The sequence below is a fragment of the Pristiophorus japonicus genome, chromosome 1 (assembly GCF_044704955.1).
Source record: "Pristiophorus japonicus isolate sPriJap1 chromosome 1, sPriJap1.hap1, whole genome shotgun sequence".
Taxonomy (NCBI): Eukaryota; Metazoa; Chordata; class Chondrichthyes; family Pristiophoridae; genus Pristiophorus; species Pristiophorus japonicus.
In genome coordinates, this window is record NC_091977.1 from 333820642 (window position 1) to 333842789 (window position 22148).

The 22148-nt window shown below is 45.6% G+C and overlaps 1 protein-coding gene across 3 annotated transcripts in view; it reads right to left on the reverse strand.

Annotated features, from left to right (window-relative positions):
• The window catches only part of LOC139257295 (thioredoxin domain-containing protein 3 homolog), a 242399-nt gene that overhangs the window by 123203 nt on the left and 97048 nt on the right, over positions 1-22148 (reverse strand). For all 3 annotated transcript variants that reach the window (XM_070874468.1, XM_070874437.1, XM_070874506.1), the window contains 4 exons: positions 21582-21657; positions 5390-5463; positions 5202-5294; positions 3032-3174 (listed from right to left, as the gene is read on the reverse strand). In XM_070874468.1, coding sequence (XP_070730569.1) covers positions 3032-3174; positions 5202-5294; positions 5390-5463; positions 21582-21657 — 386 coding nt within the window. The remainder of the gene's footprint in view (positions 1-3031; positions 3175-5201; positions 5295-5389; positions 5464-21581; positions 21658-22148) is intronic.

A 22148-nucleotide genomic window follows, 5' to 3' on the forward strand; every position in this document is an offset into this window, starting at 1 on the left:
CTCCATCCCCTTTGCAATAAAGGCCAAGATTCCATTGGCCTTCCTGATCACTTGCAGTACCTGCATACTAACCTTTTGTGTTTCATGCACAAGTACCTCCAGGTCCTGCTGTACTGCAGCACTTTGCAATTTTTCTCCATTTAATAATAACTTGCTTTTTGATTTTTTTCTGCCAAAGTGCATGACCTCACACTTTCCAAAATTATACTCCATCTGCCAAATATTTGCTCACTCACTTAGCCTGTCTACGTTCTTTTGCAGATTTTTTGTGTCGTCCTCACACATTGCTTTTCCTCCCATCTTTGTATCGTCAGCAAACTTGGCTACGTTACACTTGGTCCTTTCTTCCAAGTCATTAATATAGTTTGTAAATAGTTGGTGTCCCAGCACTGATCCCTGCGGCACCCCACTAGTTACTGATTGCCAACCCGAGAATGAACCAGTTATCCCGACTCTCTGTTTTCTGTTAGTTAGTCAATCCTCTATACATGCTAATATATTACCCTCAACCCTTGTGCAGTAACCTTTTATGTGGCACCTTGTTAAATGCCTTCTGGAAGTCCAAATACACCACATCCACTGGTTCCCCTGTATCCTCCCTGTTCGTTACATCCTCAAAGAATTCCAGCAAATTTGTCAAACATGACTTCACCTTCATAAATCCATGCTGATTCTGCCTGACCGAATTATGCTTTTCCAAATGTCCTGCTACTGCTTCTTTAATAATGGACTCCAACATTTTCCCAACCACAGATGTTAGGCTAACTGGTCTATAGTTTCCTGCTTTTTGCCTCATACCCACCTCCTTTATTTAAGCTTAGTAGCTGGTTTGAGATTCAACTTTCTCACCCTCCATCTGAATGTGAAATTCAACCATGCTGTGATCACTCATTCCAAGGGGATCCTTTACTAGGAGATTGTTTATTAATCCTGTCTCATTACACCGGACCAGATCTAAGATAGCCGGCCCCCTGGTTGGTTCCGTTACATAATGCTCAAGGAACCCGTCCCTTATGCACTCTATGAACTCTTCCCTCAAGGTTACCCTGGCCAATTTGATTTGTCCAATCAATATAACTTCAAATGCTTTGGCATAAGTGCAGTAGAGTAGGACTCCAGCATGCCCACAGTGACAGACCCTACCCCTTTCCCAACTCCCACATTCCTGACAATGATACAGAAAATTGGAGAGGTACCCTGCCACTCTGATGGGATATGAAGAGACCATAAAATGGTCGAAGAACTGCAGTCCCTCTCTGCCTGAAGAGATTAAAAGGACTGTTTAGAGAAGAAAATGACCTTTATCTGGTGCAGTCCTGGGACCTTTTCTAGGGCTTCCACAGAACTCACACCAGCGCTCAGCTGGCAAGAATTCTGCTGAGGGTGTAAAGGGCAGAATTCCTTGGGTAGCCAAGGAACAGCCCCTTGACATGGAAGGGGAAGAGGTGGCAAAATATTCTCCCATGGCTTCCCCCCTGGAATTTTTCTGGCCTTTCTAAACGGTGTGGAATCCCTGCGTCACTGAGTCCATCCTTAGCTTAATAGAGGTATCCCACAGGCAAAAAGATTGTATTTATATATAGCGCCTTTCATAGAAAGATAGAAACATAGAAAATAGGAGCAGTCGTAGGCCGTTTGGCCCTTCGAGTCTGCACCGCCATTCAATATGATCATGGCTGATCCTCTATCTCAACACATGACCACTGGACATTGCAAATCGCTTTACAACCAATGAAGTACTTTTGAAGTGTAATCACTGTTGCAATGTAAGAAGTGCAGCAGGCAATTTACGCAAAGCAAGCTCCCACAAACAGCAATGTGATAATGACCAGATAATTTGTTTTAGTGATGTCGGTTGAGGGATAAATATTGGCCAGTACACCAGCGATTACTCCCCAGCTTTTCTTCAAAATAGTGCCATGGGATCTTTTACGTCCACCTGAGAAAGCAGATGGTACCTCGGTTTAACATCTCATCTATAAGACAGTACCTCCAACAGCGCAGCACTCCCTCAGTACTGCACTGGAGTGCAGGTCGAGCAAAGTCAGGAAATTACCCCAGAAGTATTAACCTTATGGCTTCATGGATGTGCTCACTTGTCTTGGTGTGATTGGTCTGCAGGCGTTGGCAATGAATTAACTCATGTAGTAGCAGCTGGTTTAGTATTTTTTTTAAATGTCAAGGATTGCCTTAATTGTAATAAAAACAGAAAATGTTGGAAATACTCAGCAGGTCAGGCAGCATCTGTGGAGCGAGAAACAGCGTTCAAGTTTCAGGTCGATGACCATTCGTCAGAAATGGAAAAGGAACCTTTTCCAGTTCTAATGAAAGGTCATCAACCTGAAGTACGAGCTCTGTTTCTCCCTCCATAGACGCTTGCTGACCTGATGAGTATTTCCAGCATTTTCTATTATTATTTCAGATTTCCAGCATCCATATTATCTTGCTTTTGTATTGCCTAAACTGTGCCTATGACACCAAAATGTCAATTTTTTATGAGCTGAAATGTTGACTGATTGGACAAACTGATCTTTAACGCTGATGTTAAGGCAATTGAAAGCCAATTGTTCCCACTTCCAGGATGGACAATGCGAACCAGAAGGAAAACGAACACAGCTAAGAAAATAATTTAAATCTTTTTTCAGAGAGATTAAAAAGTTATAATAATTAGATTAAATAGAAAAAACATAAAATTGAAGCTATGATAATAAAAAATGTGAGAGGCAATGGGAAAAGAGAATGGGAGGAGAAAGGAAGATTGAGAGAGGAGAAGCAAATTGTTATTCATTTTTAGTTAATATTGTGCTATTAAACATTTATTTTTTAAAGTTATTTTTCTAAACTATGCTACTCCAAGCATTTTGAATAGTTTTATCACTGTAATATTAGTTTATTTTAATATCATGGTGTGAGCGAAAAATTCCTTAGAGCTATCACAGTCCAATAGTTTACTGGAGGATGCAAGTGATGACCAATGTCAGTAGTTAGACAAATACGTTTATCATGCTCATAACCATTAAACAGCTCATACCTGTCTTCATCATTTATTTTGGTAATTTCAGCTTCGTCCACATCAAATACATACTCCAAATCTTTCATTTCACCTTCTTCAGATAATAACAGTACATCACAAACACCACTTGACATTGTTTGCACGATCTCTTCATAGTTACGCTGATCAAGAGAATGATTTATCATGAGAATTCGTCAGACCAATGTTACCATCATGTTCATATATTTTGACTATTAAAGAACTTTTATTGTTTGAGCTGATTGAACAAACGGATCTTTAGTGCCAATTGTCTACAAGCCCTCCTGCCTCTCCTTCAAAATCCTCAATGTTTGCCACCCTCCCAAGCCCCCTAGTGATTTACTCATTGAAATCTAATTTCTATTTTTCGAACTTAGTTGTTGCAGTGCAACTTCTCATCTTTAAAGACTTCAACTATACTTAAATTTCCTTTGCTCCTCTCTCCTGATTTCTAAGTCCAGACACACCTTTATATAATGCATAGGGTGGGATCACATGGGTATAATTTTCCAATTTCATGAGGTCAAAATACCTTTTTAAAAATTTATTCTCGCGATATGGACGTCACTGACAAAGCCAACATTTATTGCCCATCCCTAGTTGCCTTTGAGAAGGTGGTGGTGAGTCGCCTTCTTGAACCGTTGCATCCATGTGATGAAGGTGCTCCCACTATGCTGTTAGGTAGGGAATTCCAGGATTTTGACCCAGCGACGATTAAGGATCGGTGATGTATTTCCAAGTCGGGATGGTGTATGACTATGAGATAATGATGTTCCCATGTGCTGCTTCCCTTGTCCTTCTAGGTGGTGGAGGTTGCGGGTTTGGGAGGTGCTGTTGAAGAAGCCTTGGTGAGTTGCTACAGTCATCATCATCATAGGCAGTCCCTCGGAGTCGAAGAAGACTTGCTTCCACTCTTAACATGAGTTCTTAGGTGGCTGTACATGTAGATAGTACACATTGCAGCCACAGTGCGCAATTTTACAAGGCAATTGCTGTCAGTCCTGCCACATCCAGCGGTATGTGAATGATGGCCGAGAATAAAGAAAAAACTAGTACACAATGTTTGGCAAAGGAAGATTTGAAAAATTCTACCAGAGTGGGATTCAACTCTTAACACTGGAATCCAACAGTTGAATCCATTAGTCATAAGATCTGGGTACAACCCAAAATTATTATTTCCCTAACTTCCTTCTTGCTTTTTATTCTTCTTGCTTTTTATTTTTTTGTTTTTCTCTCCTTACTGTTTCATTCTTTGGGCCCGAATTTGGTGAAGGACCCCCCTCGCCCATGTGCCACCTAAATGACCGCCGATGGCCGCCGAAGTACCTGATGGTACTTTGGGCGGGATATTCATCGTGAAAGTCCTTCAAAGGGTGGCGGGCAGCAAATGAGCGACTTATGCTGCCAATCTGAGCGGCAGCCGGCGGGAGCTCTCATTTTCGGCGTCAAAGGCGCTTGTCGCCCAAGTGCCGCCAAGGATGGAGGCGGGCTCACAGAGGGTCGAAGACCTGCAAAGAAAAATCATCAGGAAAAAAAAACATCGGAAGACATTCACGGGACCCCATTGAGGAAAGTTGCTATGGAAAAAAAAATGTTTATTAACCTTTTTTTCAGGATCTTCATATTTACCGTCGGGGACAGACCAGCCTCCAGTCAGCGGTCCACCCCCGTTCTGGCGCCGACTTCCGCCCACACCAATCTGGCATCTCGGTGGGCGGGAGGTCAGTTGCGCCACTTAGCCGTCTGCTGACGTCAACAGGCGCTTCCTGGCTGTTCTCCCCTCCTGCCCGCTCCAGCCCACATCGAAAGTGGCACTGGGTGGATCTTTCAAAGGAATGTCGGCATCAGTGGGCGTCATTCGGCGGCACTGGGCGGTGAGTTCATCAATTTCAGGCCCTTTATCTTTTATCTTTGCCATTTTTTGTCCTAATTTTTCTAGTTTTGTTAACCTGCTATGCCTTTTTCTCTTTTCTTGCTTGTTTGTTTTCCTCTAGCATTGAGGACACAATTGCAGTGTCCAGCTGCATTACTGTTGCATGCTCAGATTTGGTTCTAACTAAACTTTTTTTCCAAAGGTAAATTTCCAAAACCTGTTGATGTGATATGATGTTTAAACACCATGTGGCCTGACCGGCATAACACACTAGTGATTTTCTGGGAAACTGCCTACCTGATGCTTTTTGTGTTCATACAATTCTTTGGCTTCTTCTTCAGTCAATTGCGCCATTTCTTCTGCCACAATTTGGAATCCTGCGTCACTAATCTTTGGAGAACATAATAAGCAAATGCTAGCTTCTTTATTTTCTGAAAATGTTTGAACTGATCAATGCTTGATAACTGGGCTTTGATATCACTTACCTGTTCTTTGATATTATTGTCATTTCCAGTAATGATTGCATTTGGTTTTATTACCACAATTGTAAATAACTTGTCTGTAATAAATAAAACAATAAAAAATATGTTATTGCGACACTGTCAAATTGTACAGTCGGACACATCAGCAGACTATTGCGTTCTTTTATTTTGATAAACAACGACCCAGAAAGTGCACATGCCAGCGATCCCAGCAATTGCATCATGATACTGTCCGCTGGTGATCCCTGGTGCTGACTTCTCTAGACTTTGTGGGGACAGTGGCAGATCACCTCATTTGAATAGAACTGGTGGGTACCCATGCCACTAGGAGCATATCTTCCTCAGAGGCCAATTTCTGGTTCCAGGAGGGGTTTTGGGTCTTCCCCCGGAAAAAAATGGAGTGGTGCCCCCAATGGCCCATTTTCAGGAGGCCACAGTAAAATATATTAAAAAAGTTAACTGAACAATCTTCAGGAGTCCACGCTATGATTCAGATGGGAGCCATTTCCACCCTTCAGCTGGTAGCTATGCCTGGTCTCACCAGGTGTATTGCTGCCTATCGTGTCACCACCCTCTGATGGCCAGAGATAGGGAAAATCACAGTGTGGGCAGTCCTTGCTCCAAAATTTACACCCTACTGCAATGATAGCCTTTTAAGGGGCAGGCAGAATCTCTGTCCCTAACAAGGCCCTGGGAACTTCACGGAGTTGGGGTGTGAGTATGCCAAAAGGCTCAAAGATTTTCAGCCCTGAAATGATTCATCCTCCTACTAACTCTCCAAGAGGCTGGAATTTTACCCACCTGGGCAGGTCAGGTCCGGACACAAAACGACTTTACATCAATAGGGCCTATTAAGTTCATCCTGCGCTTTACCCGGCCCAATAAAATAGTGCGGGTCTGCTGACGTCATCCATGACGTGTTTTCGGCCGGGATATTTAAAGGGGCCATGGCCACATTACATTTGAAGGTTAATCTAAAATAGTGCAGTCAGTGCACTACAGTATTAGTGTGCTGCAAACACTTTGGAAATGGCTGCAAAGATGCAGAGGGCTGTACCCAGGTTCTCTGCTGACTCCCTCCATAACCTTGCAGAGGGAGTCAGAGCACGCAAGGAGGTCCTCTTCCTTTCCAATGGGTGGAAGAGACCTCCCCAGGAGACCGAAACAGCCTGGTTGGAGATTGCAGAGGAGGACAACAGCAGGGATGTGGTCAGAAGATTCTGGGTGCAGTGCCACAAACGTTTCAATTATCTCATTAGATCAGGAAACGTGACTGCACAGTCACACTCAACTTCATCCTGCTGTGCCTCTCATCACATCCCCATCACTCTGCCTTCCCAACCCTACTCCTGCACATCCTTATTCACACCAACCTACCTTGCACCTCCACCCATCCCTTTCTATCTACATTATCACATCCCCATCTGACTAACCAAGGACAGCAGTGGAGACTCCTCGCTGGAGGGCGCAGAACACTTCTAGCTCTGCTCAGTTGTATGCAGACACTGAGCCTCAGGGGCCATTCAGAAAGAGGGCGATCCTGGAGCTGCAGGAAGAAGTGCAGGGGGCTCGTACAGGTTTTGTGAGCACAATGTCTGCAAATGTTCATAGAATGGAGGAGTCCATCTCCAACATGAGCAGCACCATGTCGCAGGCGATGGCGACTGTATTTCAACGTTCCCAACTGATCCACCTCTGTTCGCACCCGGAATTCTCTGGGGTCCATATGGGCGCGTGCAGAGGCGGATCGGGTGAGAAAGTTGAAATATCTTGGAGAGGGTCGGGAACTCGCCATCATCCTACCTCTTCGCGCCTTTACCTCAGCCGCTTTTGCCAGAGTGGCAGCGACCCGAACGGCAAAGGCAGGCGACCTAATTTAAAGGATTAATAGCTGTTGTCAGACCCTTAAGAGTCTTTTTACTCTTACGTTTCCAATTTCACTGGATGCCCACGGGACTCACGCTGCTCAGGAACCACATCTGTCAATCTAAAGTGGGAGTTGAATGGCCATTGATCCAGCTGATTAGTTGACATCATCAAATGTAATTTCAAAGCTCCCACCTGACAACTGATCACTTTCCTCAGACAGAAGCTGTTGCTGACTGCTTTCCCACCACAGATTGAGCTTTCTGTAGGCTGCAAGTCTTTTCAGCAAAGTCTCTATCCAGTGTCACCTCATTGGAAGAACTTCTCTCACCATTGACGTACCACTTCTGTCATCTCTACTTCACTTGCCATGTATTCCACCAACATGGGTGCCATTTATACTGTCTCACCTTGGTCCTTAGAAACTGACCACAATGAGCCGCAACACCAGCAGCACCAGGCACACCAGCAGCATCAACACCAACCTTCTCCGCAATTACCTGATGCTGCACGGGACAGAGGGCATCAGCACCCGAGCATATTGCTGCCTGGGAGGCCAGGGATGGCCTCATCATGGCAAGAATTACTTAACTTTATGCTGTACACACATATGGCTGCCACATGATGTGCCAGGTTGGCATTACCCCACACCAATACTGTAAAGCATTCTTACAATGACCAAGCCATTCCTTTCACACTGATCACCATTGTTGGAGGTACCGTTATGTCTCACCATTCACTGCAACGCACTAAGGCACTTCCAAAGGTCCACACCAATCTGTGCAAGACCAGAAAGTGTTGAAAATATTTTTTTTAATGTTTGACAGCACATAAACATTGGATAAAACACCCAAGTGGCTACCCTTGTGAATCTATTTGCGTGTCATCTTTCTGTTCTGCATGCTTCTACAAGGTGCTACCCCTGTGGCTTCAGCAGAGATGGAGGCAGCCTGCTCACTTCCCTGCTGCCAAGGAGCAGGAGAGCTCCTTGCTGTACATCAGTGCGGGGGGGCATGAGAACCCGCATCTACACTGTCATCCCTGCTGGGAGGAAGCTTTTGAGCCTCTGCCATCTATTCTCCATAGAGACCATGTGCTCCTGTGAGTGGCACATTAGCTGCTCCAGATAGGTGACTATCCTATCCATGAGGAGCCTACAGTCATCATCACCTATGACACGGTGATGCTCATGTTGGAGATGGACTCCTCCATTCTCTGAACATTTGCAGACATCGCAGTCTCAGAACCTGTCAGAGCCACCTGCACTTCTTCCTGCACCTCCAGGATCGCCCTCTTTCTGGATGGATACTCTTAGGCTCAGCGTCTGCATGCAGCTGAGCAGAACTAGGAGCGTCCTGCGCCCTCCAGCGAGGAGTCTCCACTGCTGTCCCTGTCTCCACCATCTGCTCTTGTTCACTTATGAGACACCAGGTGACAACAATACCTCTGGGCCCACCCAGGTGTGTGTAACTGCGCTGGTGCTGTCTGTTGACGGTGTGTAACTGCGCTGGTGCTGTCTGTTGACAGTGCGCCCTCAGAGGCTGGATGCTCCTCTGTGGAGTTGTCTTTCGCTTCCTCCTGGACAGTGGGGGGTGGGGGAGGGGGATTTTGATGGACGCGTGGGAGAGTAAAGAGATGAGTTAGATATGCCATATGAAGAATGGGTACACATACCATTATGTACGTGATGACCATTCAGTGGCTGATGACATAAGTCCCCATATGTGTGACTCATATATGCCATGTAGCTGTGTAATTCTGCTATGTATTTCTGTAACCAGGTTGCTGTGATGTCCCTCCCTCCCCGTCTCCCACCTCCAGCTGCTCGGCCACTCCCGATACTTCCAACGCAGCCTCCTCTGCTGTTGTGAGGGTGGCAAATGAAGGAGGCCCACCAGTTCTCTCTCTCTTACTGTGGGCTCTCTTCTCCTGCAAGGTGGGAAAGATGAGAAGGTTGAATGAGAGTGATGGTATGAGTGTAAGGAATGAATTGGTTATATCTTTAGGGGGAGACTATGATGGATTGGGGTGGCAATGTCAAGTGGCCTCTTTGTGTGTTGTTAGTTGGTATGATTGAATTAGAATGAGGCTGAGTGTGGGGAGTGGCTAGTAAGATGGGGATGTGATAATGTAGCTAGAGAGGGATAGGTGGACGTGCAAGGTATGTTGGTGTGAGTAAGGATGTGCAGGAGTAGGGTTGGGAAGGCAGAGTGATGGGGATGTGATGAGAGGCACAGCAGGATGACGTTGAATGTGGCTTTGTACTCACCTTTCCAGATCTAATGAAACGTTTCCAGTACTGTTCCCAGGTCCTCCTGAACACATCCCCATCACTCTTAATATGACCCATTAGCGCAAAGTCGATTTCGGAGACGTGGCTCCAGGGTGATCAGGGCTGGGAATTCAACATCCAGGGGTATTCAACATTCAGGAAGGATAGAATAAAAGGAAAAGGAGGTGGGGTAGCATTACTGGTTAAAGAGGAGATTAATGCAATAGTTAGGAAGGACATTAGCTTGAATGATGTGGAATCTATATGGGTAGAGCTGCAGAACACCAAAGGGCAAAAAACGTTAGTGGGAGTTGTGTACAGACCTCCAAACAGTAGTAGTGATGTTGGGGAGGGCATCAAACAGGAAATTAGGGGTGCATGCAATAAAGGTGTAGCAGTTATAATGGGTGACTTTAATATGCACATAGATTGGGCTAGCCAAACTGGAAGCAATATGGTGGAGGAGGATTTCCTGGAGTGCATAAGGGATGGTTTTCTAGACCAATATGTCGAGGAACCAACTAGGGGGGAGGCCATCTTAGACTGGGTGTTGTGTAATGAGAGAGGATTAATTAGCAATCTCATTGTGCGAGGCCCCTTGGGGAAGAGTGACCATAATATGGTGGAATTCTGCATTAGGATGGAGAATGAAACAGTTAATTCAGTGACCATGGTCCAGAACTTAAAGAAGGGTAACTTTGAAGGTATGAGGCATGAATTGGCTAGGATAGATTGGCGAATGATACTTAGGGGGTTGACTGTGGATGGGCAATGGCAGACATTTGGAGACCGCATGGATGAATTACAACAATTGTACATTCCTGTCTGGCGTAAAAATAAAAAAGGGAAGGTGGCTCAACCGTGGCTATCTAGGGAAATCAGGGATAGTATTAAAGCCAAGGAAGTGGCATACAAATTGGCCAGAAATAGCAGCGAACCCGGGGACTGGGAGAAATTTAGAACTCAGCAGAGGAGGACAAAAGGTTTGATTAGGGCAGGGAAAATGGAGAACGAGAAGAAGCTTGCAGGGAACATTAAGGCGGATTGCAAAAGTTTCTATAGGTATGTAAAGAGAAAAAGGTTAGTAAAGACAAACGTAGGTCCCCTGCAGTCAGAAACAGGGGAAGTCATAACGGGGAACAAAGAAATGGCAGACCAATTGAACAAGTACTTTGGTTCGATATTCACTAAGGAGGACACAAACAACCTTCCGGATATAAAAGGGGTCAGAGGGTCTATTAAGGAGGAGGAACTGAGGGAAATCTTTATTAGTCGGGAAATTGTGTTGGGGAAATTGATGGGATTGAAGGCCGATAAATCCCCAGGGCCTGATGGACTGCATCCCAGAGTACTTAAGGAGGTGGCCTTGGAAATAGCGGATGCATTGACAGTCATTTTCCAACATTCCATTGACCCTGGATCAGTTCCTATCGAGTGGAGGGTAGCCAATGTAACCCCACTTTTTAAAAAAGGAGGGAGAGAGAAAACAGGGAATTATAGACCGGTCAGCCTGACCTCAGTAGTGGGTAAAATGATGGAATCAATTATTAAGGATGTCATAGCAGCGCATTTGGAAAATGGTGACATGATAGGTCCAAGTCAGCATGGATTTGTGAAAGGAAAATCATGCTTGACAAATCTTCTGGAATTTTTTGAGGATGTTTCCAGTAAAGTGGACAAAGGAGAACCAGTTGATGTGGTATATTTGGACTTTCAGAAGGCTTTCGACAAGGTTCCACACAAGAGATTAATGTGCAAAGTTAAAGCACATGGGATTGGGGATAGTGTGCTGACGTGGATTGAGAACTGGTTGTCAGACAGGAAGCAAAGAGTAGGAGTAAATGGGTACTTTTCAGAATGGCAGGCAGTGACTAGTGGGGTACCGCAAGGTTCTGTACTGAGGCCCCAGCTGTTTACATTGTACATTAATGATTTAGACGAGGGGATTAAATGCAGTATCTCCAAATTTGCGGATGACACTAAGTTGGGTGGCAGTGTGAGCTGCGAGGAGGATGCTATTAGGCTGCAGAGTGACTTGGATAGGTTAGGTGAGTGGGCAAATGCATGGCAGATGAAGTGGATAAATGTGAGGTTATCCACTTTGGTGGTAAAAACAGAGAGACAGACTATTATCTGAATGGTGACAGATTAGGAAAAGGGAAGGTGCAACGAGACCTGGGTGTCATGGTACATCAGTCATTGAAGGTTGGCATGCAGGTACAGCAGGCGGTTAAGAAAGCAAATGGCATGTTGGCCTTCATAGCGAGGGGATTTGAGTACAGGGGCAGGGAGGTGTTGCTACAGTTGTACAGGGCCTTGGTGAGGCCACACCTGGAGTATTGTGTACAGTTTTGGTCTCCTAACTTGAGGAAGGACATTCTTGCTATTGAGGGAGTGCAGCGAAGATTCACCAGACTGATTCCCGGGATGGTGGGACTGATCTATCAAGAAAGACTGGATCAACTGGGCTTGTATTCACTGGAGTTCAGAAGAATGAGAGGGGACCTCATAGAAACGTTTAAAATTCTGATGGGTTTAGACAGTTTAGATGCAGGAAGAATGTTCCCAATGTTGGGGAAGTCCAGAACCAGGGGTTACAGTCTGAGGATAAGGGGTAAGCCATTTAGGACCGAGATGAGGAGAAACTTCTTCACCCAGAGAGTGGTGAACCTGTGGAATTCTCTACCACAGAAAGTAGTTGAGGCCAATTCACTAAATATATTCAAAAGGGAGTTAGATGAAGTCCTTACTACTCGGGGGATCAAGGGGTATGGCGAGAAAGCAGGAAGGGGGTACTGAAGTTTCATGTTCAGCCATGAACTCATTGAATGGCAGTGCAGGCTAGAACGGCTGAATGGCCTGCTCCTGCACCTATTTTCTATGTTTCTATGTTTCTGCAGCAGGATGGAAGCAACAATGGGGTTGCGACCCGCCATGACGACCACCCACACCCGACTCGCCCAGATGCAGAAAATTCGGGCCTATGTGTTCCAAGACTAAACACAGTTACTAGCAACCTTGAGCCTTCAGCTGGTGAGTTTGACGAATCACAAGTGAGGAAAGAGCAAGTGGAGATGGCAGGAGTGGAAATTGTAAAATCTAGTGAGGCTGTGAGCCTTTTGCCAATAAATTGGTATCCTACTGGGCCTACTTTCAGACAGGAGTTAATCCACAAGCAAAATAAATTTGAAATCTCTTTCGTGTCCACCTTGAACAACCTCCAGCATCTGTCACAGAACATGCAGCAGTGGACTTTTGACATCATTGAAGTGCTGCAAGAAAGATTCATTGATATGTTGAGGACCATGGTGCGAGTGGCATCTTTGAGCCATCTGCAGAGGAGTTCAAAAAAGTGAGGGAGCAAGCACAGAAGAGTTTTCTTACAGACTCTCTGACAGATATCATTGAGACCTTGGACAGTCAGTTGCAGGAGGTTGTAACTGCTGGATTTCATACACTGGGTGGGAATTTGGAAATAGCTGTGACAGCAGTTTCATCTGCATTGGAAACACCTTATGGACTGCCGTCATGAAGATCACAGGGAATCCCACTTGGAGGCCGGAGCAGGAGAAGGGTCAAAGGAGCTGGTCTTCTCTCAATGAGCTGGCACATGTTTGCACTTCAAACAAATCCTCAAAGGAGTGAGACAGTGTCATGTTGCAGGAGGGTGTTAGCAGTCACTGTATCACTATATAATCTTGCACTCACAAGTTCTAGACTACAACAAAGACAATGAGCCGACATCAGCCCAAAACAACTTACAACTATGTTGTTACCCACTTCAATAAACACTTTTCCATAGTGTTAGGTTGAGGAATAGGACAAGCACATCGTATCGGGCTATCAAAAGGAAGCACGGCATCGCGGTTAGTGTTTGGTACAATGTAAATAGCAATAAATAAATAAATAAATAAGAAGTGATCTTTTTATTTATCAGTTGTCTGAGTACTGTTTATCAGTTGTGATTGTTGCAAGATTGTAAGTGCTGGTACGGGCAGAAAGAGGGAAATGCAGGTCATAAGAAATAAGAAATAGGAGCAGGCGTAGGCCATTCGGTCTTTCGAGCCTGCTCTGCCATTCAATAAGATCATAGCTGATCTTCTACCTCAACACCTTTCCGTACTAACCCCATATCAAAAGTCAAGCGATGGAAATATGTGCCTTACTCATGGAATCTACAATGTGTTTACATTCATAGCACAACCACATCCGGACAGTGGCAGGAAATGTCCATTTCTGAAAGTAGTTAGCGATCAGTGTATTTTGCTCCAGTCTGCTTATTTGCACATCAGCTCGCTCTATGTGGGCCTCCTCCTCCGGCAGGGTTCTGTGGTCCCACTGGGTTACTGATGGTCATTCTACCTCTGATGGCTAAATTATGATGGATATAGCAGACCATTCTTACCATGGCTGAACTGTACAGGATATCCATGTGAGCAGTCCAAATAATGGAAGTATTGCTTGAGCATACCATTACAATATTCTAGTGGAACCATGGGTTTCATTATAGTAACGCTTTGCTTCTGCATGAAGGTTTATGTTGGGTGTCATCAGCCAGGGTTGCAAAGGATAGCTCTGGTCTTCTAAAGGTCATTGATTCCTTCAGTTAGGTCTTTCAAATAGTTGCCACATAGTGGACTGCGATAGAATGAGTCAGGGGTGGTACCAGGAAAGCAGACATTGATGTACAGCGTGACATTTGTTTGGTTAGTAATTACCTGTGCATTTATGAAGTGGAACCCTCTCCTGTTTATATAAATGTTAGGGTTCACACGTGGAGTCCTGATGGTTATATTGGTGCTATCTACAATGCTTTGTACTTTTGAAAACATTCCACTTTGAAAAATTCCTGTGCCCACTCCAGTTGCTGAGGCCTTCCAGTCATGGATGTAGTCTGAAGATCAGCTAGCAGAAGGCCAGTATCTCAGCAACTGCCTCTCTGCTGAGGCAAAGGCATTGGAGAAAGTCTCCTTTGACATCCTCATGTATGTGTGGTGTTGTCTGCAAATGCACATAGCACTTGTGGTACCTTTGTACCCCAAGATGGTGTTGCCTCATGTATTCATACTCCTCAACCAGGAATACCAGAAGAGATTCCCATCATCCCACCTTGGTTTCTTTGAATATTGTGCAATAACAGCCAAAAATTACAGAAAAATTGAACGTTAACAAAATGCAGGCTGCAGCAAGTGACCAAAAAAGGAGTCTTCTACATATCTGCAAAATATAAAATGTAGTAATACACAAATGCCTAATAAATGGCAGCAAAACTGAGCAAAAATTGACAAAACTGCTAAAGCACAGGTACAAAAAGGCTAATGGTATCATAGAATCATACATCACAGAAGGAGGCCATTCGGCCCATCGCATCTGTAATGTATTTGCTTAATGGATTCTTGCTTAAGAATTCATAGCAACACATTGATATTTAGAAGTAGTTGGTTTATTAACAAAGGTTTAACAATCAAACTGCACATTACCAGTTCAACCACTATACTCACAACTGCATACCTCATCGTGGATGACCTGGACCCAACTGACTGGGGTTTTATTGAGTCTCGTAAACATCACGTAACTGGCTAAGCCACTCACAATGCAACAGCTCTACAACTATTTTAGTTGCATCTGTAAATCAAATGCCCCTTATTACAGGGGTAAATTAGATGGCAAACTTTAATACGTGCCCCCTGGCTAAAAGGTCGGGGGGGTGGGCACTAAAACCGACAAACTTAAATAAATTAAACTTTAGACATGGTTCAAATTAAAATTTGGTTGCCGGGGTGATGATGCACTCCAGTCCCTCCGGCGCCCACCTCTCGCAGAAGGCCAAGAGCATACCGGTGGACACCGCGTGCTCCATCTCCAGGGACACCCTGGCTCGGATGTAACCACGGAAGAGAGGCAGGCAGTCGGGCTGAACGACCCCCTCAACCGCCCGCTGCCTGGACCGGCTGATGGCCCCCTTGGCCATGCCCAGGAGCAGTCCTATGAGGAGGCCTTCCGACCTGCCCACTCTCCTCCGCACAGGGTGCCCAAAGATCAGGAGTGTGAGGCTGAAATGCACCAGAATTTGAGGAGCAGCCCCTTCAGATATTGGAAAAGGGGCTGCAACCTTGCACACTTAACATACACATGGAACATGGACTCCTCTAGACGCAACAGCTCTACAAACCTGTGAGCATACTCACAGTTGCATCCATTACAGCACCTGTATTGGGTCTTTGAAAGAGCTATCAATTAGTCCCACTGTCCCATTCCCCTGCTCTTGCCCCATTTCCATACATTTTTTCCTTTTAAGTATTTATCCAATTCCCTTTTGAAAGCTACTATTGAAACTGCATCCACCACCCTTTCAGATAGTGCATTCCAAATCATAACAACTCGCTGAATAAAAAAAATTCTCCTCATCAACCCCCTGGCTTTTTTGCCAAATATCTTAAATCTGCATCCTCTGGTTACTGACCCACCTGCCAGTGGAAATAGTTTCTCCCGAACTACTTGTTCAAAACCCGTCATAATTTTGAGCACCTTTATTAAATCTCCCCTTAACCTTCTTTGCTCGAAGGAAAACATCCCAGCTTCTCTAGTCCCCCCACAAAACTGAATTCCCTTATCTCTGGTACGATTCTAGTAAATCTCCTCGGCATCCTCTCCAAGGTCTTGACATCCTTTTTAAAGTGTGGTGCCCAGAATTGGGCACAATACTCCAGCTGAGGTCTCACCAGTGATTTATAAAGGTTTACTTTAACTTCCTTGCTTTTGGACTCTATGGGGCCCGAACTTGGCCAGAGTATCGCCCGCAGCCGCCGAGGTATAGCCCGAGAAAAATGTTTTCTGAGAGATTCCTGACGTATTGCCCATTTGTTGCCCAGGTCCCGCCCGGTGGGAGTTTCCTCCGTGAAGTACCGCTGGCGCAACTTCCTGCAGCCCGCCCATCCCGGAGGCTCCAAAAATGGGATTTTCCTTGTGCATGATCCTCTAAGATCATGTTCCCGCCTGCCTGAATGACCACTGGCAAAAAGGTGGTCAGAGCTGGCTCTAAATCAGGCGGCAGGGAGAATTGCGCAGAGTGCTCCAGTGCTGCACATCCCGGGTAGCGTCCATATGCTGAACCACTATCAGAGGCTCAGAATGAGTTCTCAGATCAACCTTAAACTGCACAGAATGACTTCACAGATGTAAATGAAAAGTACTCCGTTGAAGAGCAGGTGTGGTATAGGAAGGGGCAACGAGTTCCAAAACACAGTCAAGACTCCTTGGAGATGCCCTAAAAGGGTTTTTAGACCATTGCAGGCAGAACAGAGTTATTGACAGAATGTGAGTGCACAGATGGTATGAGCTTCTGTCAAACTATATAGGCAATAATGAAATCATGTAATGCTCTGTGAGGTGGCAGGATGTGATAGTGAGAACAGCATGAGCTCAAGTATATAAGACAAAAAAGATATATAATGGACTGCAAGGTCACTGAGGAACATGTCATATCAGGGGTGGGACTCCGTGATGTTGGAACTAAGAAAATGTGGACTGAAGTGCAAGCTTTAATGTGTGCCCTTCAAGTTGTGCAACTGTCTCTCATTCAATGGCAGCCTTCCTGCATTGGTCACCCTTACTTGTCGTAGCGCAATCGCCTGATGACAGGACCCATTAATAAGTCGCATCATATGTGGATGGCAAGATATTCCTCAGACAGCAGTACACCTGAAGGAGATTGGTCTGTTTCTCAGCAGCTACCCCAGATGATGTAAAAGTGAGACACTGACCAAGAGTAGGTTAACAATGTGTCTGTATTGAATAGTGCAGCATACCAAAGTGACAGAACATGCAAACAATTGAATCCAACATATGTACATTATCTCAGAAAATAGTCTAGTCACATTCACAACGAACGATGTGAAACAACAGCTACAACTTAATGAAAAGTAAATAACATCTCCACCAACAATACCCAACCCCCTACCCACTACCACCACCTCTCTTGCTCCCCCCTCTCGATGTGAGGCCCATCGTCCTCTTCATGGCTCTTCCTTCATCATGGCGACCCACACCACTGCCCCTCACTGCCTCCGCTGCATGACGTGCAGGAGGGCAGCCGGAGCGCTGCTGCCGTGTTCGTCTTGGAGAGAATGTAGGGGGCGAGTTGGAAGCTGCTGGCATCTCCGGCTCCTCGGTATCAGTTGGCCTCGATGGTGTGGGCTCGGGGGTTGCATGACATGTCCCGAAAGCATCGATAGCCGCATGGCTTCTACAGAGTCGGTGTTGTGGTCCACCGCACTAATGAGCCGCGACATACTGGCAGTATGCTACTCACCAAAGGTGTCGATGCTGGCAGCTATCCCAGCCACGGTCTGCAGCAGATCTCGAGCTAGGTCGTCGCTCGTCCTCGACAGTTGGACAATCTCCTGAATTGCTGCAAGCCGTCCTCCATCCTCATCGGATTGTTGCGTCATCCTGGGGGCTTGCGGCTTGGTGGCTTTTCCGGCACAGCCTCTGCGCCTCTCATCACTTGTTCCTGCGTCGTCCGATTCAAATCCCAAAAAATCGGACCTCGACACAGATGTTGGTTGAACAGGTGGCACACATGTCAGGAGGCTGGAGTCCTCCTCTTGCAGCTCCTTGAATTCAAGTGGTTCGAAGACTGGCACTTCTCCCTCCTCTTCCTCCTGGTCTTCGTTGTCTCTAGATGGTGGATGTGGATGCGGTGGATATGGGTGATCTTGGGGGAGGGGGGTTAGAGGAAGGAGCTGGTGTGTTGGTCTGCTGATAACGTTGAGGTGGAAGACGTTGGTGTCACACATTGCCTTTGGGTGATAGAGGTGGATGGAGTGCATTGCTCTTTGCTGTCCGAATCAACATCTGCAAGTAAAGGACAACATCTAGGTGTATAGCTGGGGGTGGGGTTACTCAAACTGACATGTGATCCATCACATTTTACATTCTTACTTCAAGGACTTCCATCACTACATGAGCACACCATTAATGGTCGACACACAATGCGTTAAAAGGCATTTGACTTAACATTGCATGCATGATCTTACATGACATGAGCGTAACGCACACACCGGAGATTAGTAGAAGCTTACCATGCTCTAGCATGGGATCTGCAGCATCCTTTGTGGTAGTACGGGGGTGGTCACTCACCAACACCAAGGCACGCTCCTCTAGGCTGCTCAACTCGATGCCATCTGGTGGGCCCCCTCAGGCTTGATGCGTTGGCTGATCTTTTATTCTGCAGCCTTTACCCGTTTTGCTCATGCAACACACGCACACACACATAACTGCCACAGAACCTTTTGGAGTAGTAGGGGAGTGCAACAATAAATGTTTACTCACTGTTGCTGACGACACCACATCGTTGCATCATTTCCGACACTGGTCTCCATCCTGCACAATGTTGCCCACTGAAGACATGGCCTCACCAATCTCCCTCCAAAGGCATTTATGTTGGGGTGGTGGAGGCATGCCTTGACCATCCCGGGTGAGGGCTTTATAACGGCGCTCCACCTCACATACAAATTCCTCCAGCTCCTCTTCATTAAACCAGGGAGCTCTGGGCTTCCCTCCATCAGACTTCTTGGAAGCTTTTTTTTTGCTCTCATTATAAATTCCCGATATGGATGGCTGATAAAGATTTTGTTTCTCTCTCTCTCGAAATATGACCTCTCTGCAACTGACAGTTGCAAGTGAGTACAGCTTTTATGAACATGTGCAGCTGTGCAATCAACCCCAATGTGCAGTCAGCACCAAAAGTGATGTCATTGTCTACAAGAAACTACAAAAAAAACAAATCTCGCACATGCACTGTGCAAGGCCTCCGATGTTTGCTGAGTCAAGAGGACTGCACCTACCGCCCACTGCTGCCGCTGCCCGCTCACGCCCGCTCGCCGATTCCCACTACCTGTCGCTCCCGCTGACAGAACTACGGTGAAACTCCCGCCCGACTGGCTCCAGCAGCAGCGGGCATCAAAAACTGAAGTTCCGCCCAGGGACCGCCGAGAAATGGGCGGGCCTTAACTCTGACCAAGTTCAGGCCCTCTGTCTCTATATATAAAGCCAAGGATCCCATTTGCTTTTTTTTTTAAACAGCTCCACTTGTCCTACTACCTTCAAAGATTTTTGTATGTGAACCCCCAGGTCTCTCTGTTCCTGCACCTACTTTAAAATTATACTATTTAATTTATACTACCTCTCCTCAGTTTTCCTTCCACAATGCATCAGCCGTGGCTCAGTTGGTAGCACCCTCGCCTCTTAGTCAGAAGTTTGTGAATTCAAGTCTCACTTCAGAGACTTGACCACAATGGGCTCGAAATTGATGCACTCACCTCCAACTGCCGCCGACATTCTTCCTCGGGTTCTGCCCAGTGCCAGTTTCGATCTGGTCTGGAGCGGGCGGGAGGGTCGAGCCGCCGGGAACCGCCCGCTGATGTCAGCGGATGGCCGAATGGCATAAGTAAACTCCCGCCCGCTGAGATGGTAGATTGGTGCGGGCGGGAGTCGGCGCCAGAACGGGGGTGGACCGCTGCGAGGAAGCTGGTCTATCCCCGACGGTAGGTTTGAAGGTGAGTAAACATTTTTTTCTTTACAAGGACTTACCTGTATGGGGTTCCCTGAAGGTGTTCCGATGTTTTTATTTTGATGCTTTTTCTTTGCAGGTCTTCGACCCTCCGTGGGCCCGACTCCACCCTCAGTGACACTTGGGCGGCAAGCGCCTTTGCCACCGAGATTGGGAACTCCTGCCGGCTGCCGCCCAGATTGACGGCGTAAGTCCCTCATTTTCCACCCTTTGAAGGACCTTCACAATGAAAACCCCACCCAAAGTACCGTCAGGTATCTCGGCGGCCATCGGTGGTCCTTTGGGCGGCACTTGGGCGGGTGCCTTCACCAAATTCGGGCACAATAAATATAGACTGACACTCCAGTGCTGAGGGAGTGCTGCACTGTCGGAGGGGTCTTCTTTTATACGAGACGTTAAACCGAGGCCCCGTCTGCTTTCCCAGGTGGACGTAAAAGATCCTATGGCACTATTTCGATGAAGGGCAGGGGAGGTAGCTGTGCACAAATTGGCTGCTGCATTTCCCGCATTACAACAGTGATTACACTTCAAAAAGTACTTAATTCTTACTTATTTACTGACTTACTTTCTTTCTTTGCATTTCATCAGTCTGTCTATGTCCTCCTGAAGTCTATTACTACCCTCCTCACTATTTACTACATTTCCAAGTTTTGTGTCATCTGTAAACTTTGAAATTATGCCCTGCATACCTAATTCCAGGTCATTAATATTTATCAAATGGTCCTAATACTCACCCCTCAGAGACATGACTCTATACCTCCCAACAGTCTGAAAAGCAACCACTACACTTGGCTTTCTGTCCCTTAGCCAATTTCGTATCCACTGACCGTTTAATCCCCTGAGCTTCAATTCTGCTAACAAGTCTATTATGTGTTACTTTATCAAACACCTTCTGAAAGTCCATATGTACAACATCAACTGCACTACCTTCATCGACCCTCTCCATTATTTAATCAAACTCATTCAAGTTAATCAGACATGATTTTCCTTTATCAAAATGATGCTGGCTGTTGTTTATTAACCCATGTTCTTCCAAGTGACAATTAATTTTGTCTTAGATTAGTGTCTCTATAAGTTTTCCCACCACCGATGTTAGGCTGACTGGCCTATAGTTGCCGAGTTTGTCTCTCTCCCCTTTTTTAAACAGGGGAGTAACATTTGCAATCCTCCGGTACTCTGGTACCACCCCCATAACTATGGAGGATTGGAAGATTGTGGCCAGAGCCTCCGCTGTTTCTATCCTTACATCCCTCAATAACTTAGGATAAAGAGATTGATAGGGTAGATACTGAGAAACTATTTGCTTTGATGGGGAATCCCATCTGATTGACAGATCGATAGACTTTTGTTGGTAAGGGTGTCAAGGAATATGTAGAAATTGCAGGTAAATGGAGCTGTGGTACATGATCAAATTGAATTTAAAAAAGATTGATGTCTGAATATTTCTTTTTATGGATATATGCTATTTCTTCAGAATCACTCACCAGCTTTTTTGGATGTTGCAGCTAGAATAAATTCTTCTATTTCATCTTCCACATCATATAATTGAACTGGTTTAACCTGGTTAAAAATAAAACAGGTACTTAATCCCTTCTTACATGACAGAGTTCAAGAAGCAATAACCATGCTAAATCTTGTCACAATCTCCTGGGTTTGGTTGGATGGATCTGGTAACATGAAAGCTTCATAATGCGGAAATCTTCACTTCAATGGTAAGTGACACCCCATTCCAGGTGTTGTTTGCAGGTCATCCTGCAACACATGGCACAACAATGGAATTCCTTCCTTGTGATGCAGATATGATAAAGACAGATCCATGACGAGGGGTTTACAAAGAGCTCAGAGTAGTGATGGGCATGTACAAAACAGGTCAGTGGTGTTGTACCTCCATTTGTTGATCCCTCATGAATTCATTTAAATTATGTAACAACATTGGACTCCTAAGGGAATTCCTATCTAATTGAAAAAAGCCCCAAAATAACAGACTAACCAGCAAAACCGACTAATGCACGGAGCTAAATGCAATTGCAATGATCAACTTGCTGTCAGTA